Here is a 22,923-nt window from a genome sequence, read left to right on the forward strand (position 1 = left end):
CTATATAGCATTTGGATCTTCCTAATAAGGTACTCCGGTACACCAAGTTTTCTAAGACTTTTCCAAATAGTTGATCTAGGAACATTATCATACGCCTTTTCAAGGTCCTTAAACACAATAATTAGGTCTTTTCTTCTTTCCCAGTGTTTCTCTGCCAACATCCTCAATGCAAATATCAGATCTGTTGTGCTTCTTCCAGTCCTAAAACCATGTTGTTCCTCTTCTAAGATAGGTTCTAGTATATCCCTTACTCTGGCTTCAATGATCTTCTCCATAATTTTAAGGCCGTGTGATAGGAGGGTAATGCCTCTGTAATTTTCACTTTTCCTTCTACTCCCTTTCTTAAAGATAGGAACTATCACCCCTTTTGTCCAATCTTCAGGTATTTCATTATCCTTCCATATTGTTCTGAGAACTCTATACAGCCACTGTATTCCTGGTGGACCAGCAGCTTTAATCATGTCAGCTGTAATTTCATCAGCTCCTGCTGACTTACCACTTCTCATCCTGTGGAGAGCTTGCTCTACTTCTGTCCATGTAATTGGGATATCTTCCTCTATTGTTTTCTGTCCTACATCCTCAACAGAGATCTCTTTAGGGCCATTTAGGAGCTTGTCAAAATACTGCCCTATTGTATCCGTGATATCTTTCATATTGCGAACTATATTCCCATCTGCTGTCTCCAGGGCTGTAATTGCTTCTTTATCTGATCTTTTACTTTTAACTATTCCATATATCATTTTCATATTCCCTTTACTGTCTTCTTCCAGTTTAGTTGTAAATTCTTTCCAACTTTTCTCTTTTTCTTCCCGTACAATTCTCTTGACTTCCAACTTTCTGCATCTATATTCCTTTGCTATCTCTTCCAATTTATTGTTGTCTATTTGGTCACTGTTGATTCTTCTGTCAGACTTAGCCACATCAAGAAGTTTTTTGGCTTTATTCCTTTTCATTATGGCTTTTTTCACTTTATCATTCCACCAAGATGTTCTTTTCTCTCTCACTCTTCTGCTTGTTCTTCCACATATTTTATCTGCACTACCAACCAGACTTTCCTTAAAATCATTCCATTCTTCATTACCTTTCTTTGTGTCTGTTATTGGTAGTTTAGCTCTGATTTCCTCTTGAAACTGCTGTTTGACTTCCACATCTTTCAATTTCCAGTCTTTAATTCGTGGTTTTTTCTTCTTGTCTACTTTAATAATAGGTTTGGTGACTTTTAGGTCTGCAATGAGGAGTCTATGGTCACTATCAAGGCTCTCACTAGGTATCACTTTTACATCATGCACCTTTTCTCCACTTGACCTATCTGTGATGATAAGGTCTATCACTGATGTATACTGACCGTCCCAATTGTATCTCGTTATCTTGTGGCTATCCCGTTTCTGAAACCATGAGTTCTTCACCAGAAGTTGGTTTCGTGTACATAGATCAAGCAGAAGTTCACCCTCCTCATTTCTATTACCAAATCCATATGGACCAATAATGCCTTCATAACCTGACCTATCAGTTCCTACCTGGGCATTAAAATCCCCAATTATCATTATGTTCTCTTCATCAATGATGTCCTCTAGTTTTTCTAGGAAGCTTGCTTTTTGGTCATCGCTACAACCCTGCTGGGGAGCATAAACTTGGATTACAGTTTGAGTTTCTCCATTTAGGTATATTTTAACTTTGATTAATCTCTCATTGATGAAGGAGACATCTGTTACACTATCAATGTCTTTATGGAGTATAAAACCAACTCCATTCCTCGCCACTGCAGGATTACTACTCCAGTATAATTTATATCCATCCTCTAACATTCTTGTGTTGCAACCTTTCCATTTGGTTTCACTTAGCCCTAGGATGTGAATATGTCTACGGTTCATTAAATCCGTTATTTTGTTGCATTTTCCTGTTAGAGTCATAACGTTTAAGGTTCCAATCCGAAGCTTGTTTCTATGATCGGGTCTTCTCGTGCATCTTGAATGAACATTGGACATGACATCGTCATTAGTTCCAAGAGTACTCGAAGTATTGTCGACATTCAGAATATGTTTCTTTCCGAGGCTCGTTTTCATTTTGAAAGCAACTGCATTGTACTCCTGTACTGACTTGCTAGGCCTAACGTACTAGAGGATTTTCTTTCAGGGTGGTCTCCCTTAGCCTTTGGCAGTCCCCTGCCTCACTGCAAGGCAGCAGCTGATGAATTTATGTGTTATTTCCCACACAAAGGTCTCATCTTATCCAATCTTCTAAGGGAAAACTCCTCTGCTCGCAGCTATTGGTTTTCCCTTAGTTTGCCTGGTTTGGTATCGGCCGCCAGACCCTCGGCCAGACAGTCGCAGGTAGTACCGTCTACTGTCGCATACGATAGCAGAATATATTCTGACCTGACACCAACTATCCCAAAAAGCAAGGATGCCTCTTCCGCCAGTTCCGCCATACCAATGATCTTCATCTCCGCCTTCACTGCCGTTGAGGTCTTGACCCGTAACCCTGAGCTGGGACCCTTACCAGATGGTACACACCGGGTCAGTGTGCTCTGGGACTCACATAGGCAGGGGCGCCACTCCCTGGGTAGGGCTGCCTCCGCAGAGGGTCCCTACCTACTACCTTGAAATTATGTTGATATTCAGATATAAATATTTGTAATTTCTATGTTATGTGCGGTAGTAGATTTTCAATCGGAGATTCGGTACGATTCAAGCACATGGTAATTTTAAATTCCTCTAGCCCACATTTCCAGTAGTCTGAATAGGTAAAAATGTATAGTAGATTAGAAGAATGTTAGAAAAAGTTATATTACTACTGTTGAAAAAACTATTATGCTCATTCGAGTTTGGAGATTGTTTATGATGTAACCAATAGGCCTATAAAAATCCAATCACACCATAATTTTTCTCGTTTTATTTCACGTTGGTCACAAACGTTTGGAATTTTTAATTTGTACTTTAATATTTTTAATGGCAAATGGAACGCATCAAGTCGTGTTTCACTCATAGTCAAGTATAAGAAATTATTTCTCAAAACACGTCATCAGATCGAATCAAAATTTTAACACAATATACAGTGTAATGTTTTATGCATTATTTATAAATTTAAGAATTTTATGTTTCCAAGAAAAAGAGCTGTTATCAATTTTGTAAGACTACTTTTTCTCAGCTCAGGTTGGTTGGAAACTCTGTTCTTGGTCGTGTTGTGACCTTTATATATTTAATGGTTATGCTGTATGACTGAAACTCGCAAATGAATTCTCCAGTATTTACACTACCATGCTATACACCGGTGTTTATCCCAAGCACTGGGGTAAAGCAAATGAATTAAATTCCTCTATATCAGTTTGTATTTATATCGGATAGAATGATATACATCACTGACTGACTGGCCGGTGCAAGGAAAGACATGAGGCGTTACCGTGTACTCCCTCATTTGTTCGGGAGGAGTACGTTATTTTGCAACCGTTTTATACAACGGTTGTCTGTGCGCAACTGTTTTGCCCAGCACTAGCACAGTCTGATAACTGCATACAGGAGATAAATCTCCACAATAGAATTATTACCCGCCTAGCAATTCCGAATGGAAAATTCTAAGTTCCCATGGAGGGAATAGAGCATGTCAAAAACAGATCAGATGTAAGGCTTTTCAGGCGCTTGCTCTATTAACCAGCATTTCATCACGGCCGACTTGATGCGTCGCTCTAGCTAGCTCCTTACCAGCCTTGACAATCGGGTCCACGCACTGTAATCGGAGTAGTTACACAGCTCAACACGTGGCGCTGGCGGCCGACCTATTTGCGGTAGAAATGCATACTTCTTTATGGAAAATATATTGACTTTGATTGCCGATTTATCGTAATTTAGAGTTATGGGGAATGTTACATAAGTTAATACTGTTAAAATGATTAATCCCAAATGTTACTTTAGTTGATATTTGCCAAAATGATGTCGTGAAATGAAACTGCGGGGAGATGACTTAGTCCAGCTGACGTTCTGATATTGACTCTGATTCCCGATGTATCTTAACTTAGGGAATAAAATAGTATGTTACATTGACTAATATTGTTAAAATGATTAATCCTAAAGGCTACTTTCATTGATATGTGTCAAAATAACGTCGTGAAATGTAACTGTGGAGGATGGAGTAGTCCAACTGACGTTCCTTAATTGTGAGGAATAATAGTAATCGTTTTTATTATCATGGCATTTAGATACTTAGCAGAACTTACCACAATACTTTTGTCTTCTGATGTTAATATTGAGATTAAGAGTCATTGTTCAGTTAGAGTTTTAAAATTCTTCAAGGGCTGCTCTCAGGAAGGGGACTGGACAAAATATAAAAATCTTACTTTTTCCATATTCGTTGTATGCATAACATAAATATTTTGACTCAAACATGTTTAAATTTTTAATATCAATATATATAGTTTCAGATTACATTTCATTCATACCTTTCACTAGAATATTAAGTAAAGGACAAGTTGGCCATGCTAAATTCAGACAATAATTTTTACTTGAAATGCAGTAGGGTGGAACAAGTTGGCCGTGCGGCGTGCAGCTGTGAGCTGTGAGCTTGCATCTGGGAGATAGTGGGGTCGAACCCCACTGTCGGCAGCCCTGGAGATGGTTTTCCTTGATTTCCCATTTTCACATCAGGCTGTACCTTAATTAAGACCACGGCCGGTTCCTTCCCACTGCTAGCCCTTTCCTATTCCACCGGCGTCATAAGACCTATCTGTGTCGACGCGATGTAAAAAAACAGCGAAAAAAGAAGAAGAATAATAATTTAAATAAAAATTCAGTGAGAGAAAAGAATTTTGAGTAAATAAATTGTAAACTGTTCTCTGCTCAATGAGGATGATGATGCTTGTTGTCTAAAGGGGCCTAACATCTAGGTTATCGGCCCCATTGCTCAGGTAACAACACTTTATACGTTGGCCTTACCGTCATAGCGGTAGTGATTCTTACTTGTCAATGTTTAAATGTTTAAGTTCAGATTATCTTGGATAAAAATGTGTTGTGTTGCTGCCATATGGCAAATATGACACGGCCTAAAGGATTATTCTATGAAGGAAAATTCATGGGTAAAAATACCTGATTAGCTTGATTAGCTGCCACTCCCGGAGGCCCGGGTTTGATTCCTGGCCCTGCCACGAAATTTCAAAAGTGGTGCGAAGGCTGGAACGGGGTTCACTCAGCTTTAGGAGATCAACTGTGTAGAGGGGGGTATTGATTCATACTTCAGACATCCTCGAAGTGGTTTTCCATAGTTTCCCACTTCTCCTCCAAGCAAATGCCAGGATGGTAATTAAAGCCATGGCTGCTTCCTTCCCTCTTCCTTGTCTATGCCTTCCAATCTTCCCATCCCCAACACAAGGCCCCTGTTCAGCATAGAAGTTGCAGCCGCCTGGGCGAGGTACTGGTCATCCTTCCCAGTTGTATCTCCCGACCCGCAGTCTCATGCTCCAGGACACTACCCTTGAGGTGGTAGAGGTGGGATCCCTCACTGAGTCCGAGAGAAAAACCAACCCCGGAGGGGTAAACAGAGTAAGAAAGAAAGAAAAAGAAGGTAAATACCCGAAAAAAGAAACGGAAAACTAAGATGAGAGTGCTACCTGCTTTTAGCCACTCCGTAGTTTTGTTCTGGTCTACAGAGAATTTGTGAAATGATAGTGTCCCTTTGCTCTTTTTTACCTGATCAGATTACAAAAAATGCACACAGCAATATGTTTATATATATATATATATACATATGAATATTTCCTAATACAGTTAAAGACAAGCAAATCACCACACCATTAAAAAACACAAATTAGTGCATAAATTAAAATCCTTGTTCAGGACGAAGTTACAGCGAGAAATCACTTTGTTCTTTTTCCATAAAATTTCTACTCGAAATATGAAAAGGTACACAAGAATGTCACAATTTCCAAGATTTGTAAACACAATTTAAAAAATATAATCACCACACTACACAATAAAAAAATAAACTCACTAGCGCATAACTATCAGTTCTCAATATAAAGCCAACAAGCACCTCATTGCGAACACATTGCCAACATTTACGACAGCAAAACCATATAAATAAAACTAGAAATGCGGCAATTTGCGGTATACAGCTTTCTGTCAGTGGGTAGTAGGCCAGCGCTCCAGCGGCAATACGGTGAAACTTTCCAATTACAGCTTTATGCTGGGCTCCACAAGCGATTGTCAAGGCCGATATAAGGAGTGCAGCGAGGGATCCAGTCGGCTGTGGTTTCATCTTAGGTCTGACACTAGACTCATCAGAGTAGGATGTGTCAGACCCTACCCACTGACGCTGGGGTGTATGCAGGTGAACTTATCAGAAGCCCATTATAAGAGGCACAGGCATTTCAGGCACTTGCTCTATTAACAAGCATTTCGTCTTAGGTCTAACACTAGACTCAGAGTAGGTCTAACACTAGACTCAGAGTAGGATGTGTCAGACCCTACCCACTGACGCTGGGGTGTATGCAGGTGAACTTATCAGAAGCCCATTATAAGAGGCACAGTCTGATAACTGCATACGAGAGATGGAGGGAATTAGATATTTTTCACCAATAGAACATGTCAAAAACAGATCAGATGTAAGGCTTTTCAGGCATTTGCTCTATTAACAAGCATTTCGTCTTAGGTCTAACACTAGACTCATCAGAGTGGGATGTGTCAGACCCTACCCACTAGCGCTGGGTGTATGCAGGTGAACTTTTTTTTTTTTTCCAGGGAGATTGTTCAATTCTTTCACCAGAGGTGAAGGTGGCCCATCAGCTGAACGAGCGGCTCTTCAGCCTTTGAAATGGAGGAGTATCTTGTGAATTAAATATTCAGAGAAGTATGTTTGTACATACCGAAAAAGGAGGGGGTAATACAGGGTGTTTGGCGCAAGAATCACGAGAGAAATATATACACAGAATATCATACATTGGTATACGGAAAAATGCAGTAGCAGATTAGGAAAAACGACAAGGAAACAAATACAGCATAGCACGAAAGGAAAATACATAATACGCCTAGTTTATGGCCAAATAAATGCAAAGATATACTGAATAGCACAAAGAAATGAAAAAGCAGAACCACTCGGCACATGAAATATTGAAGAAAATGTGCATTAAATAGTGCAAGGAATGTCTTCTTGCCATGTCTGTACTAATTAATGAAAACAACAAGTAAACACAAAGATAAAAGAACGTCTTCCGTGCCTCACTTGGGCACAATACTGTGAGTAAGCGAAAATAAATAAACATCAAAGTGCACATGCCTCTTCTGAGGCACTAAGTAAAAACAAAAGAGCAATGAAAATGATACACAAAATGCACTGGGTATAACGAAAAGGAAGAGAAACAGAGAAAAATAGCTTGAGGAAACACTGCACTTCACTGATTGCACAAGCACTACACAGATGGCACTGGTGGTGCCGTTACGGCACGTCGTTGGAAAAGGTAATGCTCCACCGCAGCCAGGATCATAGAAAAATTAATACATGTGTAATTATAAATTCAAGACCGATCGGCACGGTGGGGGAGGGGGGGGGGGTGGTGGGTGGAAGTGAAGGTGGTGGGGTGGGGAAGAGGTAAAAGTGCTGAGAAGAACGAGTGTCGCAGAGAATAGCTGTAGCAAGAGGGGAAAGTGGGAGATTCAGTAAGGGGATTTTGATGACGAACACCACGAGTGAGATAGTTATAATGCAGGGAATGGATATGGGAAAGTGTAATAGGGTTGAAAATTGGCAGGAGGAGTGTCAGGTTTCAGTCGGTACGCAATACGTGAGGCATGTCAGTCAAATTTATGAAGATTCTAATAGTCTAAGGGGTGAGTATTAATCCAAGTCAGGGATGCATAAGTAATAACAGGACGGATGAAGGATTTATAAATATTAATGAGTTGTGGAGGTTTAAGGTCCCAGGTATGTCCAGTAAGGGAATGAAGGGCGCGAAAATGGGAAAGGGCTTTACGGTGTTAGAAGAAAGGTGAAGGTTCCATTGAAGGTTATTTTGAAATTTAATACCGAGATATGTTAGCTGTTTAGTTTCAATGAGGGAAGTGTTATACATGGTTAAATGAACTCTATGAGCGGGGCGACAAATACGGGACTTGGAACTAAAGAGTATGAACTGAGTTTTCTGAGGATTGATGAAGAGGTGCCAGATATTAAGCCAATGTTCAAGAGTGTTGAGGTAGTTCTGAAGTTTGGATTGAAGGGAGGTACGGGTATGACAGAGGGCTAAAATTGCAAGGTAATCTGCGTATTGATATAGATGGACGGGAGCACGAGGGTGGGGAATATCATACATATACAAGGAGTAGAGAAGAGGGGAAAGGGGGGAGCCCTGATCATGTCTGGATGTAATACGAAAGGTGAAGGAATGGGTACCGTGAATCAGGATATCAGCGCAGCAGGAGTTGAGGTAATTATAAAGGAATCGGAGAGCGGTGGTAGGTAGCGGTAGATGACTAAGTTTATAAAAGAGACTAGGATGCCACACGCTATCAAAAGCTTTATCAACATCCAGGCTAATGAGAGCAGCGGGTCGGTGAGTTTTAAGGAAGGTAGTAAGAGAGGAGGTGATATGAAAGAGGTGAACTTGAGTAGAAAAATAAGAGCGGAAGCCGGCTTGGGAGGAAGGGATAAGTATTAAAGAATGCAGATATTTAGACATTCTCTGAGTAAGAATACCTTCAAAGATTTTTAATAAGACGAGAAGAAGAGAGATGGGGCGATAGGAATGAATATCAGAGGGAGGTTTAGTGGGTTTAAGAAAGAGCAGGATGTTTGCTTTACCCCATTGCTTGGGATAAACACCCGTGTATAGCATGGTAGTGTAAATACTGGAGAGGATGTGGATGAGAAGAAGAGGAGCTTCACGAATATGACGATAGGTGGTACGGTCACTTCCGGGGGTTGTATTACGACCATGATGGAGGAAGGTAAGAATTTCTTGTGGAGTAATAGGGGCATTAAGGGGATGGTGATAATCAATGGTAGGAAAATGGAGAAAAGATGGTAGGGGCATTAAGGGGATGATGCTAATCAATGGTAGGAAAATGGAGATGGTTGGAGGTGGGGAGATCAGGATGGTAGTATTGATAAATAGTGGGTCCATCAGGGTGGTCATGTAATGGGTTAGTAGAGAGAGGAAAAACAGTAATATAATGAAGAGCAAATGCATCGGCTTTTTCTTTGTCAGTCAGAGGGGGATGAGGGGAGGTATGGATGGGGTACGTAGGATGTGGTACGTAGGATGGGGTCGTCAAGTGTGAGTCATGCGTCGAAAATTAGTCCAGAATTGTCTAGAATCATGCATATTAGAAAGATCAGAACAGGCAGTTATCCACTGTTTACGTTTGATGGCCTTAATATAAGAACAGGCATGTCGCAAAGTTTGTCGATGTTGGCATAAAGTAATAGGGTCCTGGGTTCATACATAGGAGTGATAAAGGTCATGAGAATGTTGAACGAGAGCAAAGGCTTTAGGAGGGATAGGGGGTTTGGTGGGGTGGTAAGAATGACGTGGGATATGCAGCTGATCCACCTGAGTAAGAGCAAATTCCACTTGGGAGATGAGGGTAAGGAGATTAGGAATAGAAGTGGGAGGAGGACAGTCAGTAAGGAGATCAGTGATCGTCTGTTTGTAGGCAGTCCAGTTGGTTTGTGAGTAGCGTCGAGTAGGCGGGGGTCGGGAGTTAGGAGAGCGATTCTGATAGGAAATAGTAGGAATAGTAATAAGAGCTGGTGCATGGTCCGAACCTAAAGCAACGGAGGAGGTGATAGTAGGAGAAGTAGATAAGGACTGTGACATGATTAGGGCATCAGGGGTAGTGTTAGAAATGGGACGGGTGGGGAAGTGGAAGGGAATCTGTATGCCTCAAAGGTGAGAAACAAGATTATCAAATTCCAAGTGTTGTGAAACTGTGTAAGAGTGAATATTGATATCAGCAACAAAGGGATAATTAGAAAAAGTAGTATCAATATACTTTAGAAAATCAAGAGGGGGTGGGGTTTGAGGGGGAACATAAAGTGTTACAAAAACAAGAGAAGAGTTATTAGGAAAAAAAGTCTCTAGAATAAGATATTCCGAGAAACGGTCAGGAAAAGAGTAGTAATGTTGTTGGGTAGTGATGTAATCTTTAACGCCAATAGCCACTCCGCCATGAGCTTCTCCGTGTTTATCTGCTCGAAAAAGGCAATACTAAGAAATACGGGGCTGTTGGCAATACTTTAAGAAGGTTTCAATGAAGATAAAAACTTCAGGGTTGTACAGGGAGAGGGAGAGATCAAAGGGAGCACGATTGGATTGAAGAGAATGAATATTAGCATAGTAAACCTTAATTACCATTAACTAACCAGGGGCACAGTATTAAGGGGAAAAAATGCAAAGTGCATTTTATTGCCCATGTATGCTACGTCCAAGTGAGTATTGAATACCAAGTGCGCCGCCAGTTGAATTTGGGTAAGGACATGGGGGCGGTTAAAGGGGAGAACGTTCTGAAGTACCATCACCACAAAGCGAACAATATTTTCATAACTGGGAGAAAGGAGATTGGAAGAGGAAGCAAGGGTGGGGAGGTCCTGAGATATAACAGGGACGACGAATTCGGGTTGGGAGGGATCAGGAGCAGGTTTGGCCTTACACTTATATGAAAAGGCGGGATGAGGGAGGGAACAATTGATACATTTAAGGGGTAGCCTTATTAGGACAAGCAGAAGTAATATGGTCCTGGCTACATATGGTGCATACCTGGTCTTGAACGCAGGGAACTCCAGGCAGGAGGTCATACCGCTGGCACCGGTCACAGCGGATCATCTGCGGCGGCACCGAGCGCTAAGGCTCCACCCGGTGATGACACTCGTAGATGACAGCACCATCGCGAAGTAGCACATCCAGGGTGTTGATGTCCTTGGAAAGTACCCTGATCAGCGAAGTGGGGCCCTGGGCATTGCGGATGCGGACAATTTTAAATGTTTAGTGGCCCTCGAGCTGGAGTTGAACAGCCACCGCAGCGTCAGTCCAGTCACGGTCCACACCATAGGCAACCACGGACAGGATAGGTGATGGTTGAGACGGTGGTGTTGGGCGCCATGCAGGTTGTTGCTGCGTCATGTTGGTAGCACGTGTGTGAGATCCAAATTGAGCGACCCCGATGGTGGTAATGAGATGATTGTAGAACGCCTTGTATGTTTTAATATTGAAATAGCCATCCTGGGTGCGTTGAATTTCCACATTAATCTCTCCATAATTTCATGTGAAGCTGGTGAGGATTTGGTAAATACTCCTGGTGTTAGCCGTAGCCGGATCAATATGCATGAGCTTCACCACGTAGAAGGGAACTGCTGGTAGAGGCGACGGATGCGTGATGCTTCGATTCCTAATGTGGGGCGCCAAAGCTGGATTTTTCGTACTTCTGCAAAGCTGCGAACATGTGCAGGCATATAAGGTCTGGATTATTAGCTGGTGGAGAGCGTGGCGGCAGATGGAAAGCTGCCGTGACTTTCCGCCCTGAAAATTCGAGAAGCGGATCAATGCCTGACACAAGCGACCCTGACTGCTGATCCCGAACAGAGAGGAGAGAGCTCGGAGATGTATACGTTGAGCCTGAAGTACCTGATATTGATGGTGCACAGATTTTCTTGCGATCCCTGTCCGGGACAGGAGATTCAACCTCTAAAATATCACGGGCTTACTTCTGTTGGGTGTAGTCCATGTTTGGAGAACCTTGCAAAGAGCTGGGTGGCATACATTCCTGACTCATCTTGAATCTTGGAGAAGAATCTCGAAGAAGCCAGAAGATTCTAGAGACTTCTACACACTTGTAAAAATACCTCGATGATTGTAGAAAATATGCTCCGAAATTACCAGCGGCATATATAGTATACCGTGCAGGTGAACTTATCAGAAGCCCATTATAAGAGGCACAATCTGATAACTGCATATGGGAGATAAATCTCCACAATGGAATTATTGCCTGCCTAGCAATTCTGAATGGAAAATTCTAAGTTCCCATGGGGAGAATTAGATATTTTTCACCAATAGAGCATGTCAAAAACAGATCAGATGTAAGGCTTTTCAGGCGTTTGCTCTATTAACCAGCGTTTTGTCTTAGGTCTGACATTAGACTCATCAGAGTGGGATGTGTCAGACCCTACCCACTGATGCTGGGGTGTATGCCAGTCAACTTATCAGAAGCCCATTATAAGAGGCACAGTCTGATAACTGCATACGGGAGATAAATCTCCACAGTGGAATTAATGATCAACATTGCACAGTTTTTTTAACTTTCATCATGCTTTTAAAAAACTTTTTAACTAACATTTCATTTTGTGTGTCCCTATGTTTTGTAATTCATCATACATGTCTTACTTAGGATGACCCAATGCCGGGTCGTAACATGTCTATTTATGTGTGAACTTTAGTCTTAACTGGACGTAGAAAATATGTAGTATTGACTAAGAGGATTAAAATAGTTTTTGTACAATTTTGTAAGAAGTTCAACCGTCAGTACAGATTCAACAATGAGATTCATAGTCACTCAAGCAATTTGTGAACGCTTAGTAGAAATCTTTACTAGCTACAGCAGTCAACATGGATGTACGACAAGAGCTCAGTGAGACTGAAAGGGGCCTGATTTTCAGTGCCCACCGATTAGACCATTCCATTCGTGAGATTTCTGGCAAGTTTAGGTACCACATTCAACAGTGAGTGATGTAGTAGTGAAATAGAAATGTCAGGTAGATATTAAAAATCCACCTCAAATAGGGAAGCCAAAACAATTAACAGATCGGGACTGTCGATGTCTTCAACATGTGGTGAAATCAAACTGGCAGGCTTTGTAAGAAACCATGATCACAGACTTTCAATTGGCATCTGGAAGTAATGACAGTTCTTTTTCTATTCATTTGGAAGGTGTTTGCACATATGGGTGAACTAGGGCACTTAAATTTATCATTAAACTAAAAGATTACCTCCTGCTACAATGGTGCAAAACATGTTGCCTGTAGACTACAGAACAAGGGAAGAGCATCATGTGGAGTGACAAATCATGCTATACGTTGTGACAGTGTGATGGATGTATGTGGACCTGGTGAATGCCAGGTGAGTGTTTCCTACTAGAGGGCTTTGTCCTCTCTGTGAAATTTGGCAGTTGTGTGGTGCAGGCCTGTTTTAGTTTGTTTGGTCTTGGTTCACTGATTTTATTTCCTCGACCCAAAAATGATAAAGCCTATCAAGCAGTATTGAACAATTCTATGCTACCCACCCTGTGACAACAATATAGAACTGTCTGGCTCCATGGCTAAATGGTCAGTGTGCTGGCCTTTGGTCACAGGGGTCCCGGGTTCGATTCCAAGCAGGGCCGGGAATATTAATCATAATTGGTTAATTCCCCTGGCACGGGGACTGGGTGTATGTGCCGTCTTCATCATCATTTCATCCTCATTACGACATGCAGGTCGCCTATAGGCATCAAATCAAAAGACCTGCACCAGGCCTCTCCAGAGGCCACACAACATTTATTTATAGAACTGATCCTTCTCATTTTTCACATGATAGTGCACTCGTTCATAAAGCAAAGGCCCTAACCAAGGGTTCTGTTAGAATGGAAGTGAATGAACTTGAGTGGTTGTCCCAACGACCTGATCTAAATTCAATTGAGCATCTCTGGGATGAGTTACCGCACCAGCTAACAGCTACACAAGACTACTCCAAAACAGCTACAGAACTGTTCACCATATTGCAGAAGGCATAGAAGAAACTACCAGCAGCTAGCTAGCTACCAAAACTTATGGAAAGTCTTCCTAAAAGGGTAGAGGCTCTGATAGCGGTAAAGGGTGGAGCAACATCATATGGACTCCATAGCAGCTCCAATTAAGCCAGTATCTACCAGTGTCCAGTCATTAATGGCAATATAGTACTGTATATAAATGACTTGATCATCTTCAACTGTGATGTTGTGCCTAATTTCCTTTTATTTATTAAGGTGCAGGTATTAAGACATTCAGAAAGGCAGCTCCGTATTCAGCTGAAGAATTCACTTCGAGGAAGGAGTCCCGTCCATCCTGCATATGTACCAATTAGTAGTCAGAGTGCAGAAAGGCTAAATCCTTCCCTTGCTTCTAGACATCCAGGAGATGGCATAGGTAGTCCATTGAAAAACACAGAATATGCAACTCAGAAGTTACGGTGCAAAGAAGTGTCTAGAAGTCCAAATTGGAGAAGAAATTTTAGGGAAAATAACAAGTAAGTAATTGGAATCTAATTTCTCTTAATAATAAATTATGTGTTTGTGTACAGGAATGAGAATAATAAGCTGGCCCATAACAATAAAAACAATGCAGAAATTCTGGCTAAATATTTCACTAAACTCCTCAACTGTGAGGAACCGACAGGATTCATTAACTTGGACACTGACACTCCAATAATAACACCACCAGAAACCATCAATCCTCCCTCTCACAATAAAAGGAGATTACCAAGCACTGAATGAGACGAAAAACTACAAATGCTAGGAGAAGATCAGACCTTTGTAGAGATCTGGAAAGCAGGAAGGTCAGCAAAAATTGCCCTTCATTAACAGTTTGTCAACATATGGATTTAAAAATATCTACCAGAAGTCTGGAAGACAGCTATCATCCACCCACTACATAAAAAAGCTGACAAAACAGATCCTAACAACTACAGGGGTATATTACTCCTATACATTACATACAAAATCCTTTCGAGAATCATCCTTAACAAATCAGTCACAACTCGAGAAGGAACCAGGAGAATACTAGGGAGGTTTCAGACCCTGGAGCAGCTGTCCTCTCCAGATCCTAAGTCTCAAGCTAATGATGGATTACTACAGAAAAAACAGACATACGGTATAACATAAATTTTATAGAATTCTAACGAGCATATGATTACATCCACAGGGAATCTCTACTAAAAATTCTAAGACATCGTGCACTACACCCCAAATGAATAAATATAATAAGATTGACCCTTACAAGCACCAAGTCAAAAGTGAAGTTCAGGGGTGAATTATTGGGACCATTCAAGATCAAAATAGGACAACACCAGGGTGATGGACTTGCACCCCTACTATTCATCTGCACTCTAGAAATAATAATGAAGAAATGATGTTTAAGAAATGCCCCCTGCCCCCCCTCCAAACAAAAAAATAGGCAGGAAAATCAAACCAAACTGCCTAAAACACAGATATCAGAACTTCAAAACATTGCAACTAAAACTGGCCTTAACCCACGAGGGGTCGCATCAAAAGAGTTATGTAATACGTCATGCATGGTCGATTTGACTAGGAAGTACAAAATACCAGTCTCTGTAGCAAAACACATTGTATTGTGTATGAAAAGTATATCCATGAAACAAAATACTAGTTTTTATATCAAAACAAGTTTTATTATTAAGATAAAGCATATCCATGGAACGAACTGCCAGTTTTTATAGCTGAATACATTGTATTATTAATGAAAATTCTATCCATGAGACAAACTGCCAATTTTCTTGCAAAACACTTTGTATTGTTAAATAAAAATATTTCTATGAAACTAGTTACTTTAGTGAAACACATTTTATTATTTAAAAAACATATTCATGAAACAAAATACCAGTTTTAATATGAAACACATTGTATTTTTAAAGAAAAATACATCCGTGAAACAAAATAAGAGTTTTTGTAGCAAAACACATCATATTATTAAAGAAAAGATCCATGAAACTAAATACCAGTTTTTGTAGCAAAACATATTGTATTATTAAAGAAAAATATATCCATAAAACTCACAAAACCTTCTATGCTGACAACAAAGACAGTGGATGCCGAACGTCAGGAGTCATGCACGATATTAAGAACCATGTAATAAGACAATGCCTGAAGTTGCGCACGGTGGAAATGACCAGGTTTACAGACAACGCTTTCCATTCAGTGACTTGTGATGGAAGGGGGAACAGTGAACGTAAACACACGTAGTGGACGAGTACAGGAAGGGAGGAAGCTTTATACCGTAAACTATTTTGAAAGAATAAAGAATATATGCACCCGGTCTAAAAGACTGTATATAGTTGGTCCGTTATTGAACATAATAAATTTTCCAGCTAACTCATTCCTGTTCCCTGGGACATGAACTCAGGACGGCAATTCCCTCCAAGGATCGAACCAGAAGGAACGTAGGAGGAATTGCTGTAACCTGACATATTAGGATTAACCGGCATAAAAGGCTGGAATTCAGTACTTGAGTGCAAGTGCAGATAAAACATGGTAGAAAGGAAATTGTAATATAAATTCATATTCACATAATTGAGAATTGTAGTTGAAGAGTAATATTTCAACTTATGGGGAAATCTTGAGCAAGAGGAGTTGTCACAAGCACGAGGATATGAGTCATGTTGACCCGGTACATAGGTCAGGCCGTGGACAATGTTAAGACGTGGAAGAAATATACAGGGGATACAGCCTCTGATTGGTCAGAACTACGGAAAGTTCTACGGTGACATACAGTAGATAGAATGTTCTACAAGCTTTGTGAACGATTGGGTGGGGTCGGTGAGACTATATAAGACTGAAAGAACTGCTGCTCGGGGCATCTACTAATAATTCGTGAACCAGTTGTAGGCAGAACCCTCGTCAGTCGACAGGGCGATTATGCAATCGATAATAATAACATTTCTTGAATTGTTCTTCGAGTAAGATAGCTGCTTGACAACTTCTCGCTCAAGACTTGCCACAGTAAAGTCTTATAACACCTGTACATATTGTACATAAATTGTATATACTTCAGTTGAGAGTAGAAAATTCATCGTGGGATTCTACTTTATTGTTCATCCTTCTTCTCTGTACCTTAGTTGAAACTTCCCAACCCTAATGTTCCAACCACTCGGAAACGATCCAACCAACTTACCGACCAACCTGTAATTCTCCTACAAGGTCCTAATCCTGTCTGTCACAACAGTCCGTTATTGGACATAATAAATTTTCCAGCTAACTCAATAACGTACCAACTATATTGGTATTATAACAGGAATGAGTTAGCAGGAAAATTTATAACGTCCAATAACGGACCAACTATATTGGTACTATAAATTTACTCATTCGGGACAAATACTTCAGGTCCCCTATGGGAATCAACATCTATTTCATGTAAAAGACTGTGACGTGGCCCCTCGCAGGTTAAAATATCATTGTAAAAGACATAGATTATTTTCCAAAAACCAACATCATTAAATGAAATACACATAAGTGATAATAAAGTCAAAACTGCTACACAATTCAAATACCTAAAAGAGAAAACCTCAATCCAAATAACAAAGAAAAATGAACTTTGGACATCTATTCAAAATAAAAATAAAAGCCTATCCATAAACACAAAACTCAAACACTACAATACAGTTATAAAGCCAGAAGGAACATATGCAGCAGAGACACTCTTTCACCGGAACTACCAATCAAGGACTGACAGGTTCCAGAAGATCAAAAGAATAATTGGAAGAACCTGCATCAACAAAAAGTACCAGAAAGACGGATGGTGGTAGATGGTACCCAACAAAGTCATGTACAAAGAGTTGGAACCCATTACTGACCTTATGCGTACGAGGAGACTGGGATTATTTGGACACATAATGAGAATGCAGGATTTGAGACTTCTGAAACAACTGTTTAATATAATCTCAACTCAAAAAATATAATGATAGAATGCAACTGAATCAGAGAAATAAAAGAAGATCTGGAGGAAATTGGCCTTATACAAATTAAGCAAAAACCTCCAGGACACAAACATCCGCTTCACACTCACAAGAAAGAAACTCACAACATGAATATTTTCAGCACCGAAAAGGACACGAAGTTCGGAACACATGATAAGTACTGGGAGGACCACAATGCCTGAAGAGTACGTTTGAAGAGACTTAATGGACTGACTAATGTGATCCTATGCGAGAAGAGGAAGAATGAGAATTACATAAATAATAAATTCAAACAGTTATAGGTATAATTTAGTGACTAATGAAAGGGAACAAACAATTGAGAAATCAAGTCACATATGGAAAGGAACATGAAAAAAATACCAACTGTAAGAATAAACACAATGACAGATCAGTGTGGAGAGTGAGAGCACTGGAAAGAAAGGTAAGGACAGACCCAAAAGCACAAAAGGACAATCTCAGTACCTTCATACAAATCAAATGTCGTATTGAAAGACAGGAACACACATTGGGATAAAAATAATTACGGATTAGTTTCTGTTTCGCACTATTATATCGTCCCTGGAAAGGCAAAGTATCATAAGCGACAAAATGTGAAGTTTACAGGAGATGATAAAAGTGATTAGCGAATTGAATACTTACAGTTTAGGTAGTTTTGGTTTTTATTCCACTTCAGAAATGAATTTTTCACCTAATTGTCATATTAGGTTACGTATTTACTCAATCGTAGTGAAAAGGAACTTATTTTAAAGTTATGAATGTCAGTTATGATTGTTTGCTGGTCATTGTTGAGTGCATTGTTTAACAAAGTGGTCCTCTTACAACAGCTTTTGTAGTGCTTATGATATTTTGGAGGGATTGGTTTGAAGGAATGTAAGGCATGATAATAATAAAAGATTTACTTGAACGAATATATCAAGAAATATAGATAAAAACAATAGGAAAACTTACTTATTACACTGCAATAAGAGAACCAAAGTATAAATTACACTGATTACATCACAATATTTAGAAAGGAACACGGAACATTTTTATCGGTCCTCCTCAACAGTTTGTGTTAATAGATCACTGTGTTACCTCAGCACCCTGTCTTGTGTCACCTGCTAATCTCCTTATTGGATCTCACACATCAGTTGTCAGAAGTACACTCAGTTTCCGCAGCAACTCACTCACATTAAAAATTTGTTTTTTACAATTTGCTTTACGTCACACCGACACAGATAGGTCTTATGGCGATGATGGGATAGGAAAGGCCTTGCAGTGGGAAGGAAGTGGCTGTGGCCTTAATTAAGGTACAGCTTCAGGGGTGCCAACAGTGGGGTTCGAACTTAGAATCTGTGCGCGTGTTGAAACTCTAATTGTGACAAGTCTTATAGTGGACTTAGGTGCTAACAGTCGAGTTGAATTTAGAATTTGTGCGCATGTAGAAACTTCTCGATGTGACCTACTTTTATGATTGTGGATCTTAGTTTGTTACCATGTTGCCATAGTGAAACTTAGTCTCTGAACAAGTATTATTAATTTCAATGTGACACTACTGCAATATATTAACTGTGATATTCTTTTAAAATCTCAGTCAGCATAACTTCATTATTAAATAACAGTGTCCATGAAAGTGTTCAAACTTTCCCCACTAATATAAATGCAAATAAATATAAATTGTAAAAGGTATACTCATGTGCTTCAACACAAGTGGTTCATTCTGAATGATAATCAATTCAAACTGTGTTAATGTACAACGGTACTTGCCAACTTTCATATTTTCAATTTATGAGTTGAAGTGCATGCTATTCGATTCAAACTGAACTACCTTCTGAACTGTGCATGATTTCTTCTATGAAGTGTTTAATTATTTGTTCATTACTGACAGCAGTGTCTTTTGATAAACTCTTGAGCAGCCGCATATTTTATTTTATGTCAAGTGCGCCCATCTTTCCATGGAAAGTAACCACGAACTGTACTCAATCCTTGCTAATCTTATTTATTCATCAAAGTGTTTATTATTTGTGCGTTACTGACAGCAGTGTCTTTTGATAAACTCTTGATCAGTCGCATATTTTATTTCATGTCATGTGCGCCCATCTTTCTGTGGAAAGCCACCACAAACTGTGCCTAGTGCATAAACAGTTTTCAGTTTCATTATTTCTATTCATGAACTGTGCTTTATTTCTTTCTAAACTTGATGCTGTTCGCATCTTCATTTTTAATGAACTTGTAAATTCTGTCTACAAGGGATTTGTAGAGTTTGATTGCATATCACAACAATATTAAATTAAACAGTGCTTTTAAACAAATGTGTCGGGGGACTGTGCAATTGTGGACACTTGTGTGAGTTAAATGACGAGTGGTAACCCCGCAACATCATCGGAGAACAGCGGAGACCATCCAGAACGTCAAAGGTTCAAGTTCAATCCCATGTCAAGCCAACCTGGGTGTTCCAGCCTCATCTCATCGTAACGCAAGCAACCTGCAGAATGAGCTCCAGTCCAGTTCAGCATGGTGACCTGGGAGCATGGGTCATCTGATAGGCAATGTTGAAAACAGCAAATATCTACAGTAAGGTGATGTGCACGTCAACATGCATTTTTTAAAATAAAACTCTATTCTTCAGTAAATTTTCAAGTTTTCTTGTAGATAGGACCCTTCCTTCCGTACCAAGCCCTAGCTATAAATTACCTGAAATTGCCCTGAGAGATACTTCACGACAACTTAAAAATAATTGATCAAGTCGGGCTATAGTTACTGGTACAGTACTTCAATATTTTTTCTTTTTTCATTTAAAAAATATGGAGGGTGAATTCAATCACTGCTTTGATAACTTTCGCAGTTGAACTGTGTGATGATCTGAAATACCTTAAAATACATGTTATTAGTCAATAATTTCAGTCCCCTGGACATCAGAAAGAGAAAAGTTCTACTTTCTGTACCCATCAAACATTTATTTAATTTTCTTGTATTATTGTAATACTTTCTAACCACAATGGAAAATAATAATTCAGCTAAATAACATTTCATTAATTACAGCATACATCAAGTGAAACCAGTTGTTCCAAGTGCTCAAAGGATTGTTTCTCCATCTCGGACTCAAAATGTTTGTTGTTTACAACCAAGTTCTCTTCGCTGTTGTAGGAGCAGTTCAGGTAAGACTGCAACACAATTATTGCAAAAGTCTAATCTTCATCATAATTTTTGTAAAGGAATGTAGTAGTAGTAGTAGTAGTAGTAGTAGTAGTAGTAGTAGTAGTAGTAGTAGTAGTAGTAGTAGTAGTAGTAGTAGTAGTAGTAGTAGTAGTAGTAGTAGTAGTAGTAGTAGTAGTAGTAGTAGTAGTAGTAGTAGTAGTAGTAGTAGTAGTAGTAGTAGTAGTAGTAGTAGTAGTAGTAGTAGTAGTAGTAGTAGTAGTAGTAGTAGTAGTAGTAGTAGTAGTAGTAGTAGTAGTAGTAGTAGTAGTAGTAGTAGTAGTAGTAGTAGTAGTAGTAGTAGTAGTAGTAGTAGTAGTAGTAGTAGTAGTAGTAGTAGTAGTAGTAGTAGTAGTAGTAGTAGTAGTAGTAGTAGTAGTAGTAGTAGTAGTAGTAGTAGTAGTAGTAGTAGTAGTAGTAGTAGTAGTAGTAGTAGTAGTAGTAGTAGTAGTAGTAGTAGTAGTAGTAGTAGTAGTAGTAGTAGTAGTAGTAGTAGTAGTAGTAGTAGTAGTAGTAGTAGTAGTAGTAGTAGTAGTAGTAGTAGTAGTAGTAGTAGTAGTAGTAGTAGTAGTAGTAAGGCCATGGTCGCTTCCTTCCCACTCCTAGCCCTTTCCTATCCCATCGTCGCCATAAGACCTATCTGTGTTGGTGTGACGTAAAGCAAATTTAAGATTTCCTATTAGAAGTATTCATGTAGTTACTACTCTTCATCCTAATTTGTATAATGGCATGTTATGAGGAAAGCAAACACATAAACGTTATAAAATGTTTCTCTAAGGTTTATAAAAATGTTGTCTTTCTCTTTTCAGAATCCAGTTGTGGAAGCAGAAATCATATACCCTCACAGTGTACCATTATAAGAAAAGTAAAACATCCTGATAATGTTGCAACTCAACTTGCTGTTTCTCTTCAAAAGCAAAATAATCAAGACAGAGGCAGGCCAAGACAAAGAACTATTTTCTCTAAAACAAGAAATACTTCTGGGAGTTCTGTTGAATCAGTAAATGTCAGACAGCTTAGAGAAAATCACAGCAAAAAGGCTATAAATTGTAGCCGTGAGAGCTCTGGTGGTTCTACTTCATCCAGATGCAAAGTTAAACGGAAAGGAAGTCCTGGTTCTGGAGATCATGAAGTTTTAAGACCTAATGAACCAAAATGTTATCAGTCTTCAAAAGGTGGTCTATCATAATTTTTAGGACTTAATGTAGAAAGTCGCCAATGGGATGTCTTAATCAGTGATAGCTGATAAAACATACATATAGCATATAATAGTAACTTAGATCTAAACATAGTTTCATTGCTTTTTGTTATTGTTTACAATCATGTGACATTCTGTTGTAACAATGATTAAGTTGCCCATTTCTCTATCCAGACTAGTGAAAGATTACAGCAAGTTTGTTTACTAGATTTATCTTGCATTGACTCTATGTGGGGGAATGCCTGATAGTCCTAAATATTTGCACACTTTGTTGACTGGCTTTACTCTTTCATATTGAGGTGAGCAAATTTTACATGAACGTCTACTTTAATAGTTGAAGAACATTATTGTAGTCAATAATAATCAATTAAAAACATTTTGTAGGGAATATGCATTTGACAGGGCCAGTGTAGAGCTAAACACTCTACCCTGCCAAGTGCTGAGGTTATTAAATGACCTAAATTGAGCACAAAAATAATTTAATGGCACTTTTCACAGACATAATCATTATTTCAGGTAGTTTCTGAGTCAGTACACTCCTCATTAGCTCAACCCATACATCTACTGCATTGCATCCAGTTTTTAGAAAAGCTTTCATCACATATGATTCAAGGAATTTCTTCTTTCATTCAAATTTTCAATTCCAGTATTCCAGTATATATTGTACCTGATTTTAATTTGTCTCCACCTTTTCTGTTTCTTCTGTTGATCGTGTGTTTCTTGGTTGGATGGACTAGTTGTAAACATTTCTGGTTGTCCCGTTGAAAGCTTTCTGGGATCCTAACCATCGATGGCTTGCATGTGCGAGAGGTGAAATTTATTTCAAGACAACTACTGCACTAGTGGTTGGACTTCC

The 22,923-nt window shown here is 39.4% G+C and overlaps 1 protein-coding gene across 1 annotated transcript in view; it reads left to right on the forward strand.

The window, feature by feature from the left end:
• Nucleotides 1–22,126, forward strand: part of LOC136867916 (centrosomal protein CCDC61) — a 125,384-nt gene extending 103,258 nt beyond the window's left edge. Inside the window, exons 6-7 of the mRNA XM_067144739.2 lie at nt 20,717–20,832; nt 21,679–22,126. Of these exons, the coding sequence (XP_067000840.2) occupies nt 20,717–20,821 (105 nt within the window). The 3' untranslated portion in view covers nt 20,822–20,832; nt 21,679–22,126. The remainder of the gene's footprint in view (nt 1–20,716; nt 20,833–21,678) is intronic.
• The last annotated feature ends 797 nt before the right edge of the window (nt 22,127–22,923 follow it).

Source organism: Anabrus simplex, chromosome 1, assembly GCF_040414725.1.
Source record: "Anabrus simplex isolate iqAnaSimp1 chromosome 1, ASM4041472v1, whole genome shotgun sequence".
In the NCBI taxonomy this organism is placed as follows: domain Eukaryota; kingdom Metazoa; phylum Arthropoda; class Insecta; order Orthoptera; family Tettigoniidae; genus Anabrus; species Anabrus simplex.